The sequence below is a fragment of the Talpa europaea genome (genome assembly GCF_964194135.1).
Source record: "Talpa europaea genome assembly, chromosome: 5".
Classification (NCBI taxonomy): Eukaryota; Metazoa; Chordata; class Mammalia; order Eulipotyphla; family Talpidae; genus Talpa; species Talpa europaea.
In genome coordinates, this window is record NC_140071.1 from 27,243,927 (window position 1) to 27,263,104 (window position 19,178).

General features: G+C 41.5%; 2 protein-coding genes across 2 annotated transcripts in view; one reads left to right on the forward strand and one right to left on the reverse strand.

Annotated features, from left to right (window-relative positions):
- Positions 1–5,746: 5,746 nt before the first annotated feature.
- Positions 5,747–7,459, reverse strand: LOC311171381 (60 kDa heat shock protein, mitochondrial-like; the record flags this gene model as incomplete). The annotated part of the gene is given in 3 exon segments (XM_084234158.1): positions 5,747–6,172; positions 6,176–6,796; positions 6,800–7,459. Coding segments are annotated over 3 exon segments (1,707 nt in total).
- An 820-nt stretch (positions 7,460–8,279) lies between these two features.
- The window catches only part of LOC311170499 (granzyme A-like), a gene marked incomplete at both ends in the record, with an annotated part of 42,963 nt that continues 32,064 nt past the window's right edge, over positions 8,280–19,178 (forward strand). The window contains 4 exons of the mRNA XM_084232915.1: positions 8,280–8,349; positions 11,220–11,361; positions 13,187–13,328; positions 13,522–13,756. Of these exons, the coding sequence (XP_084089041.1) occupies positions 8,280–8,349; positions 11,220–11,361; positions 13,187–13,328; positions 13,522–13,756 (589 nt within the window). The remainder of the gene's footprint in view (positions 8,350–11,219; positions 11,362–13,186; positions 13,329–13,521; positions 13,757–19,178) is intronic.

Sequence of the window (19,178 nt, forward strand, 5' to 3'; positions counted from 1 at the left end):
CCTCCCTGGTGGCGCAGGGGTTGAGCACTGGGCTGCGAAGCTACCCGCAACCTCTGCAGCACCGGTTCAATCTCTGGCCACTGGTGAGAGTCCCACATGGCGCGCAGACCTCTCCTGCCATGCCTGCTGCTCCCCTCAGCAGTGTACTTCGGTCCTTCTGCCTGTTCTGTTCCCTGCTCTGGCTCTGGTGAATTCTCTCACCCTCCCGCGGTTCTGACTGTACCCAATGCTTGTATAAATAAATAAATAAATCTTAAAAAAAAAAAAATCAGACAGACAAAAGAAAAAAAATTAATTTAATAATAATATGTGTACCTCCTGAATTCTCAGAAAACCCCACAGAACTTAAAGTTCTTGCTTAACTCAGAATTTCTAAATGTATCTGCCCACATGACCTGTGTTTATACAGCAACTGTTCTCTAAACTCTTTGGGGAATTTTTTTTTTAAGATTGATTTATTTATTTATGAATACAAGAACTGGGGCACCAGCCAGAGGTGCAGGTGGTGAGAGGACTCACCAGAGACAGAGTGGGGAACAGAACAGGCAGACTGACTGAAATACACTGCTGAGGAGAGCAGTGGGCGAGACAGGAGAGGTCTGCTGTGCTGTGTGGGTTGCTCCCTGGCCTGCCGGGGATCGAACTCGTACTGCAGAGTCTGCAGATTGCTTCATAGTGAGGTGCTTAACCCCTTGTGCCCAGAGAGGCCCTTGGGAAATATAGAGAAAAGAAACTACTGGATTAAAGGCAAAAACTGGTTCCTGAGAACTCAAAAGTAACTGCAATTCTAACCTTGTTGGTAGAGGAAAATGACTATTACCTTTCCTGTGGTAATAGTTCTGGAGAACAGAACATGGATCCAAGCAGATTTTAGAAGTTCAAAAATGGAAATTGGAAAAGAATCTGGTGTCAATATTCACAGTCTAATAAGCAATAATTCTTATCACTTGTGCTCAAATACTAACTTAGAGGCATTTAGAGAACTTCAAATTTTCATCATCCATTATTGGTACACATGAATTTCATCTAACAGATCACTAAAATTAATAGCACATAATTTTTATGGGGACATTCTCAGACTTAGGATATCCATGTGGAAGAGTCTACCATCATTTTGAACCAAAACAGTCACCAATTACAGTATATTGAGAAAGGATGGTCAATGACTTACTTATGATACCTAAAAATACTCACCAATATTCTTTAGCTAACACTGTAAGAACTCTTTGACTGGTAAGAGAAACCACATTTGTATGACTGCATATTAAATGCACCCTATCTTCTTTCTTATAAAAACTCCTGTCCTGATTGACACATATCAGCACAGCATTATGAAGACACAGTGGCATTACAGGGGTCTAAGCCCCCTACAACTCATTTCTCTCACTGTTGACAAACTATAGATTTTGAACAAAATATTAAAAAAAACACTTGTGAACTCTGGAAAATAAGCAAAATCTGATAAAATAAGCATGGGAATCAAAACTTGAAGAATCACTGAATGTAACTAAACCTAGTGTGGTGATACTTCACAATGTATATATTATAGTTACATTGAACTCCTGAAGCCAATATAATGTGATATCAATTATACCTCAATAAAATTTTTCTTTATAAAATACTTGGAGAAACAAGCAGCTGAGTTTTGCTCTGAGGGTAGAACCTTGTCTTGGAGTAGCACTGTTACAGAGCAACCCCAATATGAAACGGGTTGCGTGACTGTGGGCCCTCACCCACACACTTAAAAGGGACTTATTAATGCTAAATTGTAGGTACAAGCAACAGGTTAATATAAGGTTTATTTACAAAGGAAGGAGAAATGAAGAAATGAATAACACAGGGAGATAAATTCGTAAATGCATCCTGCCCATTCCGCTAATCTGGAACCCCAATGACCTGCCAAGAGCTGGTGTAAAGCCAGGCCCAAGGGACCACAAAGGCCAATCCCAGCTCACATGGCTGGTTATATACCCACAGAAAAAGCATGACTGCTCAACTCTGCCCCCAGGTCCTCACAACCCTCCCTTTGGTGATCATGGGATTTTTAGTTCTCAGTGGCCAATCGAGTGGGGGTGGAGTCCACAAAGCCTGTATGGAGTTTGCTCAGGACATCCTTTCCCCCTAAAAGCACCAGCAATGAAATTCTTAGAAATCCGAAAGATGTCCTGAAGAAGGCATCTTCCTGGTTAGAGGAACCAGGAAAAGGTGGCCGAGGTGGTCAAAGTTGAAGAGTAAAGAAAGCCAGAGAAAGCTATCATCTGTTGTGAGTGTATGAACCCTCACACATCTCAGCCTGATTCCTAAATCATGTAAGCAGGGTATGAAATCAAATCAGCTTAGCAAAGACCGCGAATTGAACTGAGATTTGAAACAGCAATATAATTCCAACCTAGATTATGGTCCAAATATATCATTAACTGACTAATATCCTACCTCTATTAACATCACTGAAATGTTCTGTCTTCTCTCTAACCCTTATAAGTCCCACCCTTACAGAGCTGTCTGAACAGCTCTATGAAGTCTCTCTGGACAATTCCAAAGCTAATTGAGCTCCTTATTATCCTATAGTTCCTTAGAGCCCAGAATTTATTACTGAGATTATATATTGGCAAAATGGTGGTTCCATGTGGGAGAGTACTGTATTCCCTACTAGATTATAGACAAATAGCAAGATGACCTGATGTGATTGTTTTAGTGATTCGATTTACAGATGTTTTCAATTCTGCCTAAGAACATGCCATCATTTTGTACACATAATTCTTACACAGTAAAACAAAATGTATATTCCTCACATCCCACCAGCAACAGTACCTAACACGAAAAGTGCACACAAAAAAAACAACTATAGTAACCACTTGGGTGGTTCACCATTTGAAGAGAAAACACAAGACATATTGGTTTTCCCAGAATCAAATTTCAAGTGGAGTAGAGAAAGCATTTTGTCATTCAGTTTTCGATTCACAATCTAAACAATAACTTAGTCATTTCGAAGCCCAATAAGATGAATCTTCACATCTGGTTGGAGTATGGAGTAGCTTATATCACTGCACCTGTTAAGATGGAAGGATTCATCTCTGTCTCATCTTTACAACCTATAAGAAATAAACAGCTCTTGGGTCTCCCTGGTGGCGCAAGGGGTTAAGCACCGCACTATGAAGCAATCCACGGCCTCTGCAGTGCAGGTTCGATCCCCGGCCCGCCAGGGAGAAACCCACATGCCTGTTCTGTTTCCCACTCTGTCTCTGGTGAATCCTCTCACCCCCTGCATCTCTGGCCTGAACCCCCTCTCTTGTATGCAAAAATAAATAAATAAATCTTTAAAAAAATGAAATGAACAGCTCTATAGATCGCTATGATCCTGAAAACATAATTTCTACTTGTAGGCATTAAGAGAACATGGAGTGTGGGCCTCCCGTGGTGGTGCAGCGGTTGAGCGCTGGGCTGCAGGGCTGCCTGCATCCTCTGAAGCACCGGTTCATTCCCCAGCCGCCAGTGAGGGTCCCACAAAAAAAAAAAAAAAAGAGAACATGAAGTGAAAAAGGAAGCAGTCATTGGAATAAAACTGAAATATAAGTTGCAGAAGGAAGGAAGGGAAAAATGAAGATATAAGTATAAAACAAATATATTTTTATATTTATAAAAATACAAATGGCATTTTCTAATAAAAAGCAATTCAGTGTCAGGCCGAAATGTAGATGACAAATTGTGGGGGCTCATGGCGATGCTGCTATATCATGTTTTGAATATTTATGATCATTTGAGATTTTCAAATTAAAGTAATTTGTGCATAACAATATACCTATCAATTCAGCAATTAAGATAAATTTAACTCCGATTTAATCTTTGTCAATAGATATTTGTTGATTCATTGATTCTGTTTCTCTCACTCTTTCTACACCAGAGACACAGAGGCACTTTTTCCTTGTCTTACCCATGACTAGCTCAGGTCAAGGTTATAGATTGAGCTTGGCTTTAATTCTCATCAAAAGACCCCAATAAGTCTAAACCACAAGCCGCTGTCTTTTCATCTCTCTAACCACTCTGCTTCTAATCAACTGAAAATGACATGATCAACAGGAAGGGAGCCCACCCAAAGGACTAGTGTGGTCTCTGTGACCAGATGGCTCTAAAAAGAGCACGCTAAGGCCTCCCGGGTGGCGCAGCGGGTTGATCGCTGCACTGTGAAGCTGTCCGCACCCTCTGCAGCGCGGGTTCGATCCATGGCCAGCCAGGGAGAAATCCACATGGCGAGACAGACCTCTCCTGTCTTGCCCACTGCTCCCTTCAGCAGTGTCTTCCGTCTGATTGCCTGTTCTGCTCCCTGCTCTCTCTGGTGAATTCTCTCACCCTCCCCTGACTCTGACCTGTACCCCAGTTCTTGTATAAATACATAAATCTTAAAAAAAAAAAAAAAAAACCTCCATATTTAAAAAAAAAAAAAGCACGCTAGCATCACAGTTTACAGCAAGTAGTCAGGTTGTCACTCAGGGCCTCAGTGTTGGCAGTGAAATCCTGCAGTTGTGGCAGAACTGAAAAGTAACTAAAAATACTCCAGCGCTGCTAATAAAGAAACAGTAATAGTATTTAAAAAATCAATACCTAAAAAATAAAAAAAAGATCCAGGAAATAATGAGTCATTATTACAAGGTAACAGGATCCAAGATTAATATATGAAAGTCAATTGCTTTCTTATATATACAGCAATAAATAACTGGAATAGAAAACTAAAAGCACAACACCATTTACATTAGTACTTGCCAAAATTAAATACTTAGATGTAAATCTAGCAAAATATGTACAAGAGGTATATGGAGAAAACTGCAAAACTCGAATCAAAGAAAACCTAAAGAGACAGAGGTCCAGGTGTCAGTATTATTAAGCTTCCATTCTGCCAACTTGACTGATAGTCAATCAATTGCAGTTAAAATTCCAGCAAGTTATTTTGTTTTGTTTTGTTTTTCTCAAAATACATTTATTTTTAATGTGGAAAACTTCATCTTTTTCTGCCATCTTTTTCCTATTATAAACTAAGATTCACTAATGCTACTGTTGCTGCTGGTAGAATATTTTAAAATTCAGTTAATGAGACTTGTTACTGCTGAGACATTTTCCTCAAATACCTACATACATTGAAAAATATGCACAATATTTGGGACCAAGATTATTTAAATAAATAACCTTTGTACCTGTATAAAATACAATGAGCCATACAGGGGCAGGGGTTGATAAGTTTGTGCAAAATGTTTATCATATATTGGGGTTTTGTTTTTTTTTAACTTTAAACAAATTTTTATTACACAAAGGCTGTCACATAATTGGATATTTCTCCACTTTGTACACAATTATTTTTCTCTCCACTGAAAGGCTGCTTCTTAACTTCTCATCTGGTGATGGCAAGCACTAAAATCCTGATTTTAACAGAATAGTAGTAAAAATGCCTCGGTGATTTAAGTTTAAAGCAGTACATTGGTACATGGCTCTTGCACTCAGTCATCAGGAATGTACAAATGTCTTTTTATTCAAAAATACAAAATAAATTATCTGTCGGCATGGACAATGACAGCAGTAAACCATTATGTTTTCAACTGAAACCAGTAACTGATGATTATAGTGATTTTCTTAAATATCAGCCAGCCTTTTCTTCAGTCATTTCCTTCAACTGACTTCTCTGAAGTTATAGATGAGGAACCCTGCTTTGAGCTTCCTCTCACAGTTCATCAATAATGGTAAATCACTATTCTAGGAATTAAAACATGCCACCTCCCATACCACCTCCCATTCTACCCATTGCAGGGTCCTTCTCTTCTTTAGGAATTTCTGTAACTACAACTTCTGCTGTAGTTAACAGAGAGGCTACTCCAGCAGCATCCAATAAGGCTGTTCTTATGACCTTGCTTGGATCAATGATTCCTTTTTCCACCATATTCACAAAATCTCCCACCATAGCATCATAATCAACTTCTGAGGAACTCTGCAAAATTTTCTCAACTATTAATGATCCTTCAACACCTGCATTCTTAGCAATAGTCATTGCAGGAATTTTGAGTGTTCTTTTAATAATCTCTGTACCAATTTTCTGATCTTCATTAGCTGGAGTTAATGAGTCCAAGGCTGGAATGCACCGAAGCAGAGCACAACCTCCTCCCAGAACAATGCCTTCTTCAACAGCAGCTCATGTAGCATTGAGGGCATCGGTTACTCTGTCTTTCTTTTCATTCACTTCAACATCACTTGTCCCACCAACCTTCAGCACAGCTACTCCATCTGAGAGTTTTGCTAAACGTTCATTTAGTTTTTCTTTTTCATATTCACTAGTTGTGACATCTAACTGCTCAATGACTTCTTGAATACGTTTTTCAATTTGAGCCTTGTCACATTTTCCTTTCAAGAGCATGGCATCATCTTTGGTCACAATGACCTCTCCAACTTTTCCTAAGTCATGAGGTTGAACATCTTCAAGATTTAAAGTTAATCCCTCTTCTCCAAATACTGCACCACCAGTAGCAATAGCCATATCTTTCAGCTGATTCTTTCTATTGTCACCGAAACCTGGAGCTTTGACTGCTACAACTTGAAGACCAATTTTTAGCCTATTCAAAAAAAGTGTACTCAGAGCTTCTCCATCGACATCTTCTGCAATTATGACCAAAGGCTTACGGTGAGCACTGGCAATTTCAAGAGCAGGTACAATGGACTGGACGCTAGAAATTTTCTTTTCACTCAATAGAACATAGGCATCTTGGAATTCACATTTCTGACCTTTTGATGTATTAATAAAGTATGGAGAAATATAACCTCAATCAAACTTCATACCTTCAATAATTTCTAATTCATCATTCAGTGTTTTTCCATCCTTTACTGTGATGACCCCCTTTCTTCCAACCTTTTTCATTGCATCAGAAATGATGTTTCCAATTTCTTTGTCTCCATTTGCAGAAATCGTAGCAACCTGAGAAATTTCTTCAGGGGTTGTCACTGGTTTTGACTGCTTCGTAAGTTCAGCAATTACAGCATCAACAGCCAGCATCACACCTCTCCTTATTTCCACTGGATTAGCACCTTTGCTAATCTTCTCGAAGCCTTCCTTGGCAATAGAGCGGGCCAGTACAGTGGCAGTAGTAGTACCATCCCCGGCCTCTTCATTTGTGTTATTGGCAGCATCTTGAACAAGTTTGGTGCCAATATTTTTATATTTATCTTTTAAGTCAATGGACTTTGCAACAGTCACACCATCTTTTGTTACTTTGGGACTTCCCCAACTTTGTTCAATAATCACTGTTCTTCCCTTTGGCCCCATAGTAACCGCCACAGCATCAACTAAAAGGTCTACACCTTGAAGCATTAAGGCTCGGGCATCTGCACCAAATTTTACATCTTTGGCATAAGCCCGAGTGAGATGAGGAGCCAGGGTCCTGGACACCGGCTTAATCTGGCAAAGGACTGAGAGTAATCGAAGCATTTCTGCAGGGCGGCGGCAGGGCGTGCGGGCCACGACTCGGACCGTCAGTGGCGAGTGAGGGTATTGGGTTTTTTTTTTTTTTTAGCCAGAATATCAAAGTATAGGAAAGTACAATACAAGAAAAACAGCTTTAGAATTTTTTTTCTTTAATGAAGTAACATTGGTTTACAACACTGCATATTATTTAAGGGGACAGGTTCACTTCTCCTCTGATGTATGTTACCACACCACACCCACCACCAAGGCACCCAGAGTTCTCCACCATAATCCATTGTGCCCCCTCCACTAATACCTCCCCTTCCTGCCCGCCCCATCCAGTAGCCTCAATTCTACATCCTGTTTCAAGGGTTTGGTTTGGTTTTGTCTGACCCTTTGTTTTGTCTCTCTGTAATTCACATATGAGTGAAACCATCCAGTATTTATCTTCATTTTTCTGGCTTATTTCATTTAGCATAATCTCCTCCAGTTCCATCCATATTCTTACAAATGGCAAGGTTTGATTTTTTTTTTATCATCAAGCTGAGCATTTTAGAATTTCTTCTCATGTACTGTGTTCTGTTGGCCACAGGTCTCCCCACCCCCAACCACCTGCTAGAGTTACAGTCCTCTCCTCAGCATCCCAGCCAGGGAGAGCACACCCGCTGGGATGAGCAGCAGTCACTGTTCTCACATGCTTATGTTTTGTTTCCCATAGCTCAACTTTGAAATTAGAAAGAGGAAAAAAATATATAAGGAAACCACATCCTTTGTACACTCTGTATATAGAGTCAGTCAAGAATTGAAAACAGGTTTCTTCCTTGATGTGGGGACACCTGCCACGATGAGGAACTCCTGCACTGTTCCAGCATTCTCTCTCTGGGCTGCCATTTTTCTCCTGTTAATTCCTGAAGGTAAGACTGATGCTCGTCATTTCTGTTATAACCATTGGGCAAACAGAGCAGACTTTCAATAACCTTTTGGCAATGTTAGCTAAGTGTGCTAAGATGAGATTTCTTTTTTTTTTTTAAGATTTATTTATTTATGCTTACAAGAGCTGGGGTACAAGCCAGAGGTGGGAGTGGGGGATGAGAGGATTCACCAGAGATAGAGTAGGGAATAGAACAGGCAGACTGACTGAAATACACTGCTGAGGGGAGTAGCAGGTGAGACAGGAGAGGTCTGCTGCACCATGTGGGTTGCTCACTGGCTGGCTGGGATTCAAACTCATGCTACAATGGCTGCGGACTGCCCCATCCATTATGTCCTAACCCTTGCACCACCAGAGAGGCTGCTGAGATTTCTTCCCCCAAGTCTTTCTTGTATTTAATATATATACATAGCATATATATATATATATTTATATGTATACTATAATTCTTGGATTATATATATATATATATATATCTTTATTTCAGAAGGAAAGACATCCTTCTTTGTTCTTTATCATATCTTCACAAATGATAACAGAACCACCAGTGCATATGCTGTCAAGCTATAGGTTAAAAACCGCCAGAAAGGAAAAACAAGCAAACATAAAGCTCTCAAGGTAGGAGAACAAACAGTACCTTTCAAGGAAGGAATAGTGGTGCCTCAGCCCTATTTGCTGCAAAAAGGCATAGATAGTTTTAACAACAAATTTGACCCAGACACCCAAAACAAATCAGGGATGATTCAAATCTTTATCAGTATTTCTCCAGGCTAGTGTATCCTTGGAAATACACTAGGGCATTTGGAATGCCACACGTCAATTCTCTGAAAGTGCTGTGGTATTTTATATTAAACCTACTCCTTGGTGTCCTAAGCAGTGACCAGCATGTCTGGTTCTGTGAAGCACATGCATCAGTACTAAAGGCTGCAAAACACCTGTCATTGTCACTAGAAGGCAAATGGCCCTGGGGAGCTCTACATTTCCTTTAAAACCTTCTAGGAAGTAAAGACTACTCTCATGCTGCACACAAGTGTAGAGCAGTCAAGGGCTTTCCCCAGGGTCGGGAGATGGGAGTGGAGGACAAGGGCTCATACAACAACCTGTCTTCATGGGAATTCCCAGCGAAGAATTGCCTAGTTTATCTCACACTTAAAATGAGTACATTTTTAAATAACTTAAAGTTAAAATAATATAAGTTTTCAGGACATTCAGCACAAAAGGGCGGACATATTAGAAGCATGACATGTTCAGTCACTGTCAGTCTCCACCTGAGTAAAGACAGAGGATTCTAAAATCCAGTCATATTTCTTTTTCAAAAGAAAAACTAAAGCTTCACTTTGTTTTCTGTGTCAGACTGGGCAATGTGGATCCAGAAAGGGAAAAGTCACAACAGAGCAACATTGTTGCTTTCACCCAACCCTTCTGCATATCAGAAGAATCTGTAGGATTTTTGAAAAATACTGCCATCCTTCACTCTGTCCTGGAAATTCTAATTTATTTTGATTCTGTATGGAAACCAAGAATTGTTAGTTTTTAATGACTACACCTTGACCCCTGGCCCTTCTAAGAGTGGTTGACTGTAGGAAATATGGACTTTTTTTCTGAAGTTAGTATATGTATGCATTCACCTAATACAAGACTTTCCAAAAGAGAATTTATAATTCTATTTAGTTTGTAATTTTTGTAGCCCAGACTATGTAAAGATGCACCTTTGGAATCTGTCTTATAACTCAATCCAGGAGAATATGTGATGTGGGTGAAGTTCTCTTGGTTTATATAAATAAATCTTACCCCTCTATTTCTTAAGATAATCCAAATTTCTTCTGGAAATTAGAGTCTCTGTGGCCACTATCATCCCCTTCCCCTCACCTGAGTAAGTCTTGTAAAAGACTTCTGTATCATTTACACCTCCTTGTGAATTTGTGAATTGCTTTAAACAGAATAACAATACATGTGCCCTAGTTAAGGGAGCATGAGTCTCAGTCAATGCACAGGAGAAATATTTTAGGAGGATCCAAGAATATCTGGTGCAGGAAAGGTGGAAGCTGGAGCATATCCAAAAGGCACAAGATCCTCTCAGCCAATGTGGACGGTGTGGTCGGTGGTAGGTCTCATTACTCTCTTACAATGAGTCAATACTCCTGGTCTATCATCAAGGAAATTTGAGTCAAGCAACATTTTCTCCTTATAGCATCATCCATCCTCTTGCCCCTACTTCATCGAAAAAGGCCTTCGGTTAAACCAAGAGACTGGATCTGGAGAAGCCTGGTGAACCTCAGGTGAAATTCTCCAACGTAGGCTACTACTCTCTTAAAATAAGAATGAAAAGAGTGAAAATTTTCAAGGACAGAATTATAATAATGACCACAGATAAAAGATGCTAATACCAGTTGTAAACTGTGCTTTTATACGAGGTTGGGGGAAAGAGCAGTTCTCAGGCATCTGACAGTGCCTCTGCTTTCCCAGATTAACACTCAACCGAAAATGGGTGAGTGGATGCCCAAGGGTGTCATCATCTCAAGCATCTTCTGTAGCAGTTGTTGCTGATGTAGAGCAATGCACAGCTTTCTGCTCTTTGCAAGCCTTAGGTTCTGAGGTCAGTGTTTTTCAGTCTGATAATCCCTGGATGCCAATACATGGCTTCGCTGAGCAGAAGAGGAATGCCTTCTGAGAAGTCAGGTAGGAATGGGACTTACATTCAAGATATATGAGCATCTTGGTGGAGAGGAGAGAGAAGTGTCCTCATCAATGCTTTCCCTCCAATCTGGAAAAGCCAGTCTGGTCTTAGAAACATGGCTTTAATGGAGCTCTTTGGGGTAGGCACTGATAGATTTGTCTTTTTCTTTTTAACAGATTTCTGTGAAAAAGTCATTGGAGGACATGATGTGAAACCTTATTCAAGACCCTACATGGTTCTATTTAAAACGGAAAATAAGCTTTGTGCTGGGGCTTTGATTAAAGAGGACTGGGTATTGACTGCAGCTCACTGTGCCCTGTAAGTGCTTGGGTTTTAAAAACATTTTTAGAGACATTCTAGTTTTGGGGAATGTAACAAAAAGTATAGGTCCCTGTAAAGTCATGGGAGGCTCATGTATCTTCACATCACTGAAGTCTTTGGGAACCTGCCGTACACCAGCAGGGTAAACACAGGCTTGGCCCCAGTGAATCAGACCAATGAGGACCCACAAGGAGCCTCCACCAGTTCTTCCTGTGTCTTCTAGGGCCCTCTGGTCCAGGTGCTGCAAGGCTTTATTTCTGGTCCTGACTCTTGACTGGGAAGAACTGACCACAGAGGCAGAAAACCTTCCTTGTCCCTCAGGTGCCTGTGTACAACTGTCAGGGAGCAAAACTTGATTCAAATGCCTTTCTGTTTCTTGAATGAACACCTCTCACCATCCCCCTGTACTACTACTTTCGAACTCCTTCCAAACCTGGTCTTTTCTCCACTCCCAAAACAAAGCCTCCAATCCTGGACTGTTCAACATGACAACCACTATCACACTGGCTATGTAAACATACACATTATCTATAAATTTAAATTAAAGTTAAATGAAATTACAGATTTAGTTTCTCAGTCACATTAGTCACATCTCAAGTCCTCAGTAGCCATATTGGCTGGTGGCTTTGTAGGGTAAGTAAAGTATCAGGCCTTTCCACCCTCCCACCATTAGGATTAATGATGGATCCCTGCGGTCCTGATTGCATGCCTGATGGCGGGCACCTGGAGTAGGGTGTGGGCATGCGTAGGTGGGTGCACCTGAGCTGAGGCTGGGGTTATAAGGGCGGCGTCAGCGGGACGCCAAGAGAGCGAATGGAGCAGGGAAGCTAAGGCCGGGAGAGAATGCTGGAGAGCCCAGGAAGAGTGAAGATTCGCCAGGGGCTAGGAGGCCTGCCAGCCTCCCGGCCTACCTCCTGGCCACCCAGCACTCCTGCCGGCCGTGTACCTGGTAAACTCAATAAAACCCTGAAAAAGCCACCAGGGGCTCCAGGACTCTCTCCTTCACCCATCTGCTAGGATCATAGAGATCCTGCTCTGGCCCTTCCTGCCACTACAGGCTTCCACATAAGAGTGTGCAGATTTTTTGGAGCACTTCATCATGAAATTGTGCTCTGCTGAAATCGCTGTTTTAATGCCATAAGTGAAACCAATTTCAGCTAGTAAAATGGAAGAATAGCAGTATCAATGTCAGGTTGATATAGTTTATACTAGATTGTGAATAACTGCCTTAATCATTTTTACATCATAGAGTATTCTGGTTTTATTAGCCAAAATGAACCTTAAGTGTAGAGTTAAATAAAAGAAGCATCATGCCCCTGCTTTAGCACACCAGCCCTCAATAAACACACTCACACTCAATGTCATGCAAATTTGACAACCTATTTCTAAGTATTTTCCTATGTAAGTTAAGCTTGTTTTCTTACAAAGATCCTTTCAGTGCTTTACAGTCATTGAGTGCCTTTTGCTTCTGTTTCTCGCCTACTGAGATCTTTGCTTTTCTGTAATCTGTAATTCTCTATCACAGCTAAAGGAAGTTTAGTGGTACAGCAGTAAAACCCCAAGAGATATCCCAAGACTTGTCTTAGTTGTCATGGAATTCTCTTCTTATTTGTTTTTCAATGAACCTAGTTTAGCTTGTCACAAATAAGCAGGTGATGATAAAGATGACAATGATGAAAAGTTCATAAACATTTTAGGTTTTGTTTTCTAAGGTACTTCCATAAGAACTGTACTTACAAGAGGGACTCAGACTATCAATATATAAAGTGCTTAGCTCTTGCTTATAGGAGTAAATCCAGTTAATAATGTTGTCTGTTTTCAGGAACAATAGGTCCCAGGTCATTCTTGGGACTGACACAAAAACCAAGGATGAGCTAACAGAACAGAAAATATTCTGTAAGAAACATATTCCCTATCCACACTATGAACGGGAAACACATGAGAATGATCTTCAACTTGTACAGGTACGTACCTTAGACTGTCTACTTCAAATTCGTAGAACCTCGTGGAATTTGACATGGAAATCTTTCCTCAGTGGCCCCTATCATACAGACTATAGTTATGTAGGGGGGCACTAGGGGTTGAACTAGAATTTAAGCAAAAATGACTACTTTAATTCTCTCATTCAGTTAACTCTTTATTCTTATCTTCTAAAAGCTGAACAAAAAGTCATCAATTAATAAAAAAGTGACTGCCTATGGAGTGGGCAATGTTGTGACCCCAAACACCATCTGTCGAGTCACAGAGTGGGGAAAGGTTAACAATAAGACACCAAAAATCCTAAAAGAAGTCAAGGTCAAAATCATGGACAGAAAAACCTGCAATGATAAATATCAATATAATTATGAAACTGAAATTGGACAGAATATGATTTGTGCCAGAAATCTCAAAGGTGGAAAGGACCCATGTGATGTAAGTAAAATAAGATACCATGTTCTTGCTGTTGGATTAAGACATGAAGACATAGAAAATGTAATATCAGGCTTTACCTTGTTGTGGCGTGTCTTCCATAGAGTTCTGGTGCTTTATGGGAGAAGTTGATAAAAGCCCAGACAAATAATTAATAGTCTGAGTTCAAGTGAGTTCATAAAAAATAGCAAGTTGACATTTAATGCTTATGTCTTCTTTATTTTATATCAAAGACTACTTAGAAGTAATTTTTTCTCATTTTCTCACATTATTCTATAGAAATCAAAACTTGCAAATATGTAGCACTTAGAAGGCTGAAGTCAGGGTTCCTCTAGGGCCTTCAGTACCATTTTCCCATCTCAGCTCTTCCAACAATCCCTCTGCTATTTGGGGAGGCAAATGCTTGTCATTCCTAAGTATTGGGCTAGACCAGACCCCATCACTTTGTAGAGCCAAATCAGTCCCAAGGGACAGCTTCCAAGGATGGCCCTTGAGGAACGTAGAGGCCCCATGCACCAGAGAAGGTGCATGCCCTTCCACCAGAGCCCCTGAGTGGGAGGGCAGGACGCTTCTTAAAATGAGAGTAGAAGAAACACTCCCCATGTCTAAGCTCTGAGTATTGGCTTTGATCCTTCGTCAAATACTCCTCAGAGCTTCTTCTGAAAAGATATGCAGTGTGCACAGAATCAGGCTCACCGGAGATTTGGGGACCAGACGCCTCTGCCCACCCCCCCAGGAGCTTGTCTATAAACATGAGTAGAAATTGAGTGGCTTGCTTTCAGTAGGAAGGCTAGAAAAATCCAGGAAAAGATGACGCTTGTCGTCAGTACCTGTCCACTTTCTCTGCTTTGCCCTCAGTAACCCCTTCCATGCCTGTGGACTTCTAGTGAGTCCGAACCTGAAACGCGACGGTGAGGGAAATCAGACATGGGGGACTGTCATGTCCAGCATGCAGCCACAAATGTGTTCTAGTTTTTAACACAATGCGAGATTGTCGGCTGATATTAAACTTAGCCGATGAGTTAACACAGGAGTATAAAGAGCAGTCATTACATGTTACAGTTTTAACTTTTTCATCAAAGGAAACAATGCGATTAGCTATTACAAAAGGGAATCGAACACTGGTATTATATACAAAGAAACTGGTATTATATATATATAGAAACTGGTATTATATACAAAGTGATAATGAGACACAGAACGTGATGTTCCTGAGAAGTTGCCTTTCCAAAATTGCATAAGGGTGGTGGCGACTATTAGTTTCCTAAAGTCCCATTGTTCAGGTCCCCACCATCCAGAAGCAAGCGACAAGCGAGGACTCGGGGGTGCCATGCCTCCATCATGCCAAGCCATGAGTCCATATTGGTTCCTATCTATTACAGTCCCATTCTTTGACACATGCCCTCATTCACCTCTGAGTGATGGGGTTCAGATGATGGGGGTCAGTTGGTGAGGTCCATGGGTTACTTCTGAAAAAAGTTTTGGCAGAATTTTCCATTCAGGGGCACATAGCAGTTTTACTGACAACAGGCAAATGCTGAATTTTTAAAGGTTAGAATTATTAGGAAAAAGAGAAAGGGTTAATAAGAGTCTCCTGCATCGGCACAGGCAGGCAGTCTTAGAACAAGACCTGCATTTGCCAGGGCAGGAAATGTTCTTACTTATTGTTCTTTAGCAGGAGGAGGGTTTAGGAGTCATTCCTTTGTGGAATTTTACCTAACATGCGAATGTCTGGTTGTCTGGTTGGTTTAATTTGTAAGGCCTGTTGTCTCTTTGTAATAAATGGCAGGTATCCAGATCCTCACCTCCGGTCTGTGTGTTTAGTTTTTCCACAACAGGCTGTACCTAAGAATTTCCAGTTTAGAGACTCTTTAATAATCTCTACCCCCACCTCTAGTTTTGCTCCTTGTGAAGCTTCCATCACACATTTTCTACTCTGAGCTCCCATCGTGAGCATCCAAGGACCCCGACACTCAGGCCTTTGCAGCCCACACGCAGCATCCTGAGGCCGGCACACCATGCCAAGATGTCTGTCCCCTCCCCACCAGCCTCCCTTGCCATCCAAACCTAGCTGTCCTGCCCATTCTCTCAACGCCCAAGACTCCTCTGAATTGGCTCTTGATGAAATTAGACCTAAGGACTGATTCTGAGAGTGTCAGGCACTGTATTAGACAGGAGAAAGAAATACACCTGTCTAAGTGGACCCAGGGTTCTCACATGGCTCTTGATTTCACACACGTGTAAGACTAACGTTTGCCTGCAAAGGGAGCTTCCCACAGCCCTCACATCACCAGGAAGGGGTAAGTGGGCAGATTTACACTGCACAGCTCTGCACACAGGCCTCAGCGGCCCTCCATCCAGCTCCACCCGCCTTCCCCAAGGCCGGGTCACTGAGGGACCAAGCCAAACTCGAGTTCTCACATACAGTTAGAGATGTGATTCTAGAGTTCCCTGACAGAATACGCGATTACACAAGAGGTGGCACATTCTGGGAGAAAAAAGCCAACTTACGAATAACTGAAGCCTCTGTGCTGTGGAGTCAGCTCTGATGTGTAATCACTGATTTCTGGGCATTTCCATCCAGCATCAGTCGCTCAAAGAGACTTAGGGAGTAGGTTCTAGGTATTGGAGATGGTGAAGGCAAAGTTTGCTGGGTGTTGGTGCTGGGGGTTTTGGAAGATAACTACCTGCTGGGGATGCTTGAAAATACGGTTTTTACTCTTTGCCTTTTGCCCCATCTACATTTAGCCATTTTACCCCTTGAGTTACTAAGCATTTTGAGAAATGACAAACAGGTGGGTCATCTTTCTAAAATGGAGGATCAATATCAAAATCAGTGGCTAGTGTAAACAATAAATCCTTTATTTCTCTTTTCACTAGTTTATGAATGAATCAAGTTTATTCCCAAACAATAAGCTGTAATTTTCAATTGGTCAAGGTGTCTATTAAGTTTCAACTAAGTTTTAACTTCACATTTAATGAAATTTCTGCCATCCTGCTAATGGTCATGTTCCATGCTAATTCCCCATCACCCCTCTTGTGTTTTCCCAGGGAGACTCTGGCAGTCCTTTGATATGCAAGGGTGAGCTCAGAGGCATATTTTCCTTTCACCATGGGAAATGTGGAGATCGTCGCTTCCCTGGCATCTATACTCTTCTCTCACAGAAGCACATCAACTGGATAAAAAGGACTATGAAAAGACCAATTTAGATCATTCTATTTCATTTCATTTACTGTCACTTTTTGATCTTATATATAAAGTCAGTTCCTATGACTGTGCCTGTCTCTTTGCTCTCACTGTAGTGGGCAGGTCTCACCTGCAATTTGGGGTAGGGTCATGCAGTCACCTGGAGGATAATGCAAGGGTGTGATTATGGGACCAATGTCATGGGAGTCATTCAGGAGATATGTGACTTGCAAATGTTGCTTACCTATGAATCCCAGCAGGAGTGACACTAGGTAAGTCTGTCTAGTAACAAACACAGTAAGAACTCAGCATTTCTGCAAGAAACAAAAACAGCCAGTCTGAGCATTTGGGTTAAAGGTAAGGAGGTTGTCCTTCTGAGGCCACTGTTCTATCAATACATCAACACCTGCTATTCATATTTACATGCAAGAACCTAAGTCTATGTGAGAAACAGGCATAGGAAATGCCTTGCAGCATTTTCTAAAGGCAAGTGAAAAGTAGGCATTAAAATTAAAGGCGAGGGGCCTCCCTGGTGGCGCAAGGGGTTAAGCACTTCACTATGAAGCAATCCGCAGCCTCTGCAGCATGAGTTTGATCCCCAGCCGGCCAGGGAGCAACCCACATGGCACAGCAGACCTCTCCTGACTTGCCTGCTGCCCCCCTCAGCAGTGTACTTCAGTCAGTCTGCCTGTTCTGTTCCCCACTCTGTCTCTGGTGAATCCTCTCACCCCCCTCCACATCTCTGGCCTGTACCCCAGCTCTTGTATGCATAAATAAATAAATCTTTAAAAAAAATTAAGATGATATAAAGGATGCACGTGGCCAAATAGGAAAATTATGCAGCAGAATGTCAGCCTCTTATCTCAGTTGTTTCTGTTTAAGCCTGGATTATCTGAATGATTTCTTAGCTCTCCTTGTCCCTGAGCAGGTCCCACTTTCCTGGTTAAAAAAGAAGCAGTTAGATTAAACCAGTAGTTTTCAAAATGATGCAGAATCAGCATGATTTGGGAAATTAGAAATGCAAATTATCAGCACACCTTCAGCCCTACTGAATCAGAAATTCCTGGAGTGAGGCCAGCTACCTCTTCTAAGGACCCCTCCAGGTGACTCTGATGCTTCTCCAGTTTGAGAATCTCTAAACTGCAGGTCAAGACCAAACTCCAAACTACAAGACCTCTGTGAGTCTCTGAACTGGGAATGTATCCAGAAAGTTTAGCCTATTCCAAATTATTGATATTGATAGTAATAAATACTTGATTTCAGCTGAATGTATCTCTAGTAGGTATGACTTTCTACAGATAAATTATTTGCTTAAACTTAAGTTTTACATTTTATCTGAACAAGTTAGTGAATCTTTTTTTTTTTAAATTTTTTTTTTTATAGAGGCATGTTTTTATTTATTTATTTATTTGTTTGTTTATACATGCACTGGGTACAGTCAGAAGCGCGGGAGGGTGAGAGAATTCACCAGAGCCAGAGCGGGAGGCAGAGCAGGCAGAAGGACTGAAGTACACTGCTGAGGGGAGCAGCGGGCGGCAGGAGAGGTCTGCGCGCCATGTGGGACCCTCCTCCGGTGGCCGGGGAGCAGCCGGGGATCGAACCGGCGCCGCAGAGGCCGCGGGCAGCTTCGCAACCCAGCACTCAACCGCTGCGCCACTGGGGAGGCCCTGAACAAGTTAGTGAATCTTGACCTCACACTCCAGTACTGCACACACTGTAGGCACATAGACATCTAGGCCATGTGACCCCTGGACCATGAACATCCCCAGAAAATCTGTATACCTCTGTGGGTAAGATCATAGCTGACACTAAGTAATGCCCTGCTTTACTTTTGTTTGTGGTTTGTTTGTTTGTTTTTTTAATTTTGAAGGGGTAGGTTTATTAGGAAAAAGCCGTTCCTGATTAGACATAGGCAAGCAGTCTGGAAGAAGACCTGCCTTTAGTTTGGTTTTGGTTTGCTTTTAAATGTTATAGTTCTGTTCACTCAGCCCCTATAGTCAACTGGTGACACAAATAATTGGCTCCAATAAGATGCTTCTTACCCGCTGAGGATACAGTGATTCCGGCTCAGAGCCCCAACTATGGACAAGTGAACCAGCATATATCTCAGCCACTTTTTAGTGACCACATCACTACCAGTGAACAGGCAGAGATACTTAGCAAAGACATTTTCACAGCTACATGTTTTCTCCAAGGTCTAATAGTCAATTAATGGTGC